The following is a 6086-nucleotide window of genomic DNA, read 5'->3' on the forward strand; positions in this document are numbered from 1 at the left end:
TACAGCATACAAGATGGCAATAATGCAAGGTAGGAAGCAACAGACAACAATGCCAATCAAACAAGCAAGGCCAACACAAAATACCACAAAGAAAACATCAAATGCGAGAAACACAATTGAGAGCCTGCAACAAAAAATCTATGTTAGAAAACAAGCACAAATATTAAGAAGCATGGCATCATTCGGATGCCAAGACTACTTGAGACATACCAGTAAAGTTGAGGAGCATCTTGTGATAAAGCCTGACCACCTGCAGATACCCAATAGAATCCAATGATCCACCATATGAAGGAAAACATCGTGTTTCCAGACTCCAAGTGCTTGACAATACAGGACAAAGTAATCTAGCTCATAAGCTATGCGTAGGATGGTAAAATAATTAACATTTAAGCATGATAGAGGCGAGGGTGTCCCGATCTTTCGATGAGATGATAACTATCGATTTGGTGGAGTAGACTTTGACGATCCGACTACAAACGTGCACGACGTTGCGCCTTAGCAATCGCTAAACCAACTCCGAGAGGTTATTGACCACACCGGAGCACAATCAACCTGACCACGAAGGTCTATTCCTGCAAGCAATTGAAGAACAAGCAAGAATATGATAATGCAATCTGAATATTGTGAATAAAGATGAAGTATTGATAAAGGTGGGGATCCGAAAGTGGTCTTGGTCTGGTTGTTGGACACAAACGAAATACACGAAGTTGCAATGGCTAACTTTTAACTAAACAAATCCCAAAGTCTAAACGACGCCCTAAGGGTTGTATATATGGAGGAAGAGGGGGGAATTTCGTGGCCCTTGGAGGAGGGGTCCGAAACCAACCCTAACTCTTGTTTCCCCACACATACGGACTCTAAAAATAGCCTATACTTATGTATTTCGAAATTACATGGGCCTGGCCCAATAATAAGGTGATGCAGCACCTAGAATAGTCTCTGGACGAAATTTATGAAGTGGCATCTTGTATATTTCGTCCAAGGCTTCATGCACTCATTATGGTGGCTTCAAAGTCCTGAAATCATCAGTTGTAACTCCATTCTTGTTCCCCTTGCGCATGCCATCATCTCCATGGTTGGTCTTGCTCCAGTGTTCATCCCTCTTATCCATGCCAGGCCCTTCATTTGTAAGCAAAACAAATGTATCCAATTTAGGCAGCATCATATTCTCATGAACATTAGAACCATTACCAAGAAACGAAAGTACCTGATAATTCAATTGGCGTGCGCGAGCTCTAGTAATTGGTCTAGTATATGTAGTAGTAGGGGCTGTGGGTGTAACAATGGTATTGATGTCCTCATCAAAGCATTAAAGTAACTAGCTCATAGTGCAGAATTACAGAGAATAAACAAATGTTTATCTAAAGAACATGGAAACAAACAATACACGTAAAATGAATACAATGACGGTAACAATTAAATGATACACATTTTAGCATTGGACATGTTTCAAAGAATCCATTTACATGGTTCAACCATAATTCCATATTTAACAATCTCAAACAACCAACTCAGGAAGGAGGCTCAAAAATCCTATCTACATTTGTGCAATCCATCATGGATGATACTTCGATCAATAATCATTTTTAGTGATCAGATTGCAATCAAGTGCTAATCACAAGCAACTGAACCTTGACAAATGGAATAGAAGAGTGAGCACATATTCATCATCTAACATAGGGATCACGTTCAACAGAACCAGTCCTGAAAAAGATAAGGATTGGCAGAGAAGTGAACTGGTCACTAAAACTACGCCCACGGCAGAAAACTACACTAGTAAGCCATTTTCTGGTTCCGTTTTACATGTCACCCTTTCTACCATAAATGACCCTCAAGATAACCCCGCTAAGAGGGCAAAAGATCCACTGCTTGTTTAGAGGGAAGGGGAGTTTAAGTGGGAAGGGGAATGGGAGTTGAGGGTGCCAATTCCCACCGATTTGTTTCCATGGGGGAACCCTGTTAATTCGTGGGGAGGCCTTCATCCTGAACTAATTCCCATCATACCAAACAAGGGAGTGGGAGTAAAATTATACTTCCCACGCCTAATACCTTGACGAACTCCCTTGTGCAAACTACCATTCCCCTGCCCAAAGGTTACCAAACAGGGTCACTACTAAAACCTACAAAAATAGGCTTTGCTTGATGTTGACTAGTCTGCTCTCGTATATTTCTTAAAAGAAATCAAAATAAGTATAATTTCCAAGAATATTACATAGAATGTGCCAACTAGGCCACATAAAGAACTGAGAGCAGACAGAACAATCTAAAGCTGAAGATAAAAAAATAGGGAATAAAGCTGGTGATAGTTGATGTGGCAATATTATTACTGTAACAATAAATTAATTTATGTAATCAAATTCACTTAGTATTTGGAAGGAACAGAGCAAAACACGAACCTGAGCTTGAAATCCCCATCTCCCGCATCATCCTGCTGCACTCCAGCCCCACCCGCGCGGCAACGGCGCCTGTACTCGACGACGACGCAGAGAAAGTGAAGGAGACACTACAGCACGTAACCGGCAAGCAAGAAGCAGAGTGGGCCGGCGGGGCGCTCCGTGAGGGAGGCGGCGAGAACGGCTGCTGCCACAGCGACGAAAGCGAGATTCCAGAGCACGTCAAGCACGACGACAGGCTTGGAGTAGGCCCAGTCAGCCTGGCGCTCCTCGAGGTGCTCCGCCGCCGTCTCCCGCACTGCCATCGACGGCTCACGCATCAGGCGGCGGCTGCCCATGCGTTGTAGGAACCGCGCTGCGCTGCGGAGGCTCGGCAGCCACCCGACGCCGTTAGCCGTCGCGAGGGAGGTCGGGGAGGAGGGGCGAGGACGGCGAGGAGTCGCCGGAGCGACCGGGGAGGTGGACGCCATGGCGGATGCGAACCCTAAGGAGTTGTTCTACTACCCCTGACAGGGTGTTTGGCAAGAAGGGGACGGTAGACCATAGGATAACGGGAACTAGATGAAATGGCGCGCTCATAGTCGTCTTTCTTCGCATGCGATTCTATGTGGACTTAGCCGTGCTTTTAAAGGTAATAGCATCGCAGGTCCTACAACTTGTCTTCAATGTGATGGTTTGGTCCTATAACTTGCAAAAGGCAACTATTTGGTCCTAACACTTGCATCAGATTTGCACATTTAATCCTGGACCTATCAGAAGCCACCAACTGGACCAGACAGTCGGTGCTGCATGTTTTGCAAATAACCCCCTGCTGTTTGTCAAAATCAATCCGTAGGACACCTCGTGGCCGTGGAAGGAAATATCACCTGAATCCAGAGTGCGGCGTGACCGTGCTGTGCTTGGGTCCGGCGGACGGGAGGGACGACAGCGCTCGCTTGGTAGTGTGTCTTGCACAGAGAGCGCGACCGCACATATGTGAAGCGGTGAACGTAGTACGTACGTGTCACCATCACCATGCCTGCTGCAAGGCTGCAGCAAAAACTGTTCATTGATCTGCAAATGCATATTACGCGTGCTCCGATTGATTAATTACATGATGGTTGGCCGGTCTTGTTTCAGACCATGATGGCCTTGTGTTCAGAACGATGATTAAACTAAGGCACCTACGCGTATGACCCTCTCCAAGCTTTACAGTGTTGATTATTCGGTATATACTAGTACAGGCTAACATACGCTTTGCCGCGCTGCTCTTCACTCGTGTGATTAACTCTTTTATATCGATATATAGTAGATTATTAAAATCGAATGTTTTATTTGAATTTTATCTGTCTTGACCGGTGTTTTAATGATTTTTTTAACATTCGTATATTATGTCATCAGCCAGCCCACAAAGCTCTCGCTCACTCATCTTGGCTCCTTGCTCTTCTCGTCCACTTAGCATTTTTTTTTCCGCTCGCCCAATTGCTAGCTTAAAAAAGTAGCTCTGTTTTCTTTAAAAGAAATAGTTTAATTAAAACCACTCGCCCCACTGCTATCTCGAAAAAAGTGGCTCTTCTTTATTTGAAAAAGTAGTTTAATTAAAAGATGTTCAAGGATTTAAAAAATATTATTAATTTAAAACTCATGAATTTTAGAAAACATCCATAAATCTAAAATATATTCATGGATTTAAAAAAATTGCAAGTTAAAATAAATCTTCAAATATTGAAATATTCACAAACTTTAAAATTGACCGTGAACTTTAAAATTTCTACAAATTTAATAAATATTAATGAATCTAGAAAAGTATGTTTCAAAAATATATGCTTCTTAATATTCTCAAATTTTAACAAACACTCATGAATTAAATGTGGAAAAAAAGAGAGAATAAAACCAAACAACACACAACCTTAGATGTGGGGCTCTCAGCAACCCCATAGTCCCCAAAGCACCACAATATTTCAAATAATGGAAGTTCAATATCTCTACTATAGATCTAACTATCACACGCAAAAAAAATAAAAAAAAATCCCCGCCAATGTTCAACTGAAAGGCGGCGAGAGGCAGTGTCTCATTTCTTTTAGATACGAGCGGGCGATGGAATCAATCGAGCTTCGATCCCTTGGAGCTTATTAGTAACTGTATGACTGTATCGATGACTGGTGGCCGGGCAATTATTGCACAGTTAGTAGTACCATCAGCTGCAGGTGGAAGAGTACTACTACTTGTAGCAACACTACTACTCCAGATGCACTTTGCTGCTACCACTACTACACCATATGTACTTTGCCTGCTACTAACACCGGCTCATGCCATCAGCCTGTCGATGATCGAGCTTAACTCCTCACGGCAGGGAGTAAATCCTAATAAAAAACAAAGTATTACTACCACATTCTACATGGTGACAAGACACTAGTAGCTAGATTCAAGTGATATTTCCTTCCACGGCCATGAGGTGTCCTGCGGGTTGATTTCGACAAATGGCGGGGGGTTATTTGCAAAACAGGCGGCGCTGACCGCCCGGTCCAGTTGGCGGCTTCTGATTGGTCCAGGACTCAATGTGCACATCTAATGCAAGTTGTAGGGTCAAATAGTTGCCTTTTGCAAGTTGTAGGACCAAACCATCACATTGAGGACAAGTTGTAGGACCTGCGGTGCTATTACCTCATGCTTTTATGATGGGTTGAAGGCTTGAAGCGTATATTTGTGTGTATCAGAACTTCTTTTTCTTGATAAGAGTTGTACAATCTCGATCTTGGTATGGTTTATGTGTTTACCTGACGTCAATATCTGGGCTAGGCGCAAACGCATATGCGCCACATGGTCTTCACATGCTGTCCTGAGTATGGTCCATCCGTCAAAGCTACATGTAGGTTTTTCATGTTTTCTTTCCTTGATTTTTGTCACGGTGGTGCTGCTTGCCTATATAATGAATTGATTGTCCGTAATATTTTGAATGACAATTTTTGGCCCCCGAGCTACATAGAGTTGAAATTTTATAAAAATCAGAACCAACTTTCTTTAAAAAAAATGCACATAGACATTGGGACGTATACTTCATGTCTGATTTACGATATCTTTGTGCAGATCACATGAAACCATATTTCATCATGAAACTTTACAAACATCTAGTATATATTCCAATATACATGTGTAATGTTTCTAAAAAATTGTAACTTAAAACTTGATTTTTTTTCTTCTTCTTCGGATTTTAGGCACCATAGAGCAAGAGCTCCATTGGCAAGTACCTCACAGATCTATCTTTTATTAGCCAACCCACACTTTTTTAAGCGAACCCAAGCTTCTCTCATGGTTACCTACAGTCGTGTATAATTGCGGTTCCAACTTTTTTTTCTTTTGAGCTAGATTGCTGGATAAAATGCAAAGGCAGCTACAGGCCAGTGAATACCCTATGCAAAGGACGTCAACACATGAACCAAGCACAGAAAATTTGCCAGCGGCCATCCAGCCCAGCGACACACTCACACATGCAGCTAGCTGATGCCCCATCTGCCGGTGTCAAAATCGGCAGATCTCGGGTAGGGGGTCCCGAGCTGTGGATCTTGGATCGATGGGTAACGAGGGGCATAAAGACAATATTTACCTAGGTTCGGGCCCTCTCGAAGAGGTAAAACCCTACGTCATGCCTGATTGTATTGATGTGTTTGTATGACAATTACAGAGTTGATCTACCATGAGATCGGATGAACTAAA

The 6086-nt window shown here is 42.8% G+C and overlaps 1 protein-coding gene across 1 annotated transcript; it reads right to left on the bottom strand.

The window, feature by feature from the left end:
* Window positions 1–2171: 2171 nt before the first annotated feature.
* Window positions 2172–3068, bottom strand: LOC123052689 (E3 ubiquitin-protein ligase At4g11680). The gene has a single exon (XM_044475994.1). It carries the CDS (start codon window positions 2861–2863, stop codon window positions 2504–2506), a length of 360 nt encoding a protein of 119 aa, XP_044331929.1. The 5' UTR covers window positions 2864–3068; the 3' UTR covers window positions 2172–2503.
* Between the last annotated feature and the right edge of the window lie 3018 nt (window positions 3069–6086).

The sequence above is a fragment of the Triticum aestivum genome, chromosome 2D, assembly GCF_018294505.1.
Source record: "Triticum aestivum cultivar Chinese Spring chromosome 2D, IWGSC CS RefSeq v2.1, whole genome shotgun sequence".
NCBI lineage: Eukaryota > Viridiplantae > Streptophyta > Magnoliopsida > Poales > Poaceae > Triticum > Triticum aestivum.

Bases quoted from the DNA above. Each gene is read 5' to 3' on its own strand.
- LOC123052689 (XM_044475994.1), bottom strand. From the start codon at position 2,863: ATGGCGTCCACCTCCCCGGTCGCTCCGGCGACTCCTCGCCGTCCTCGC.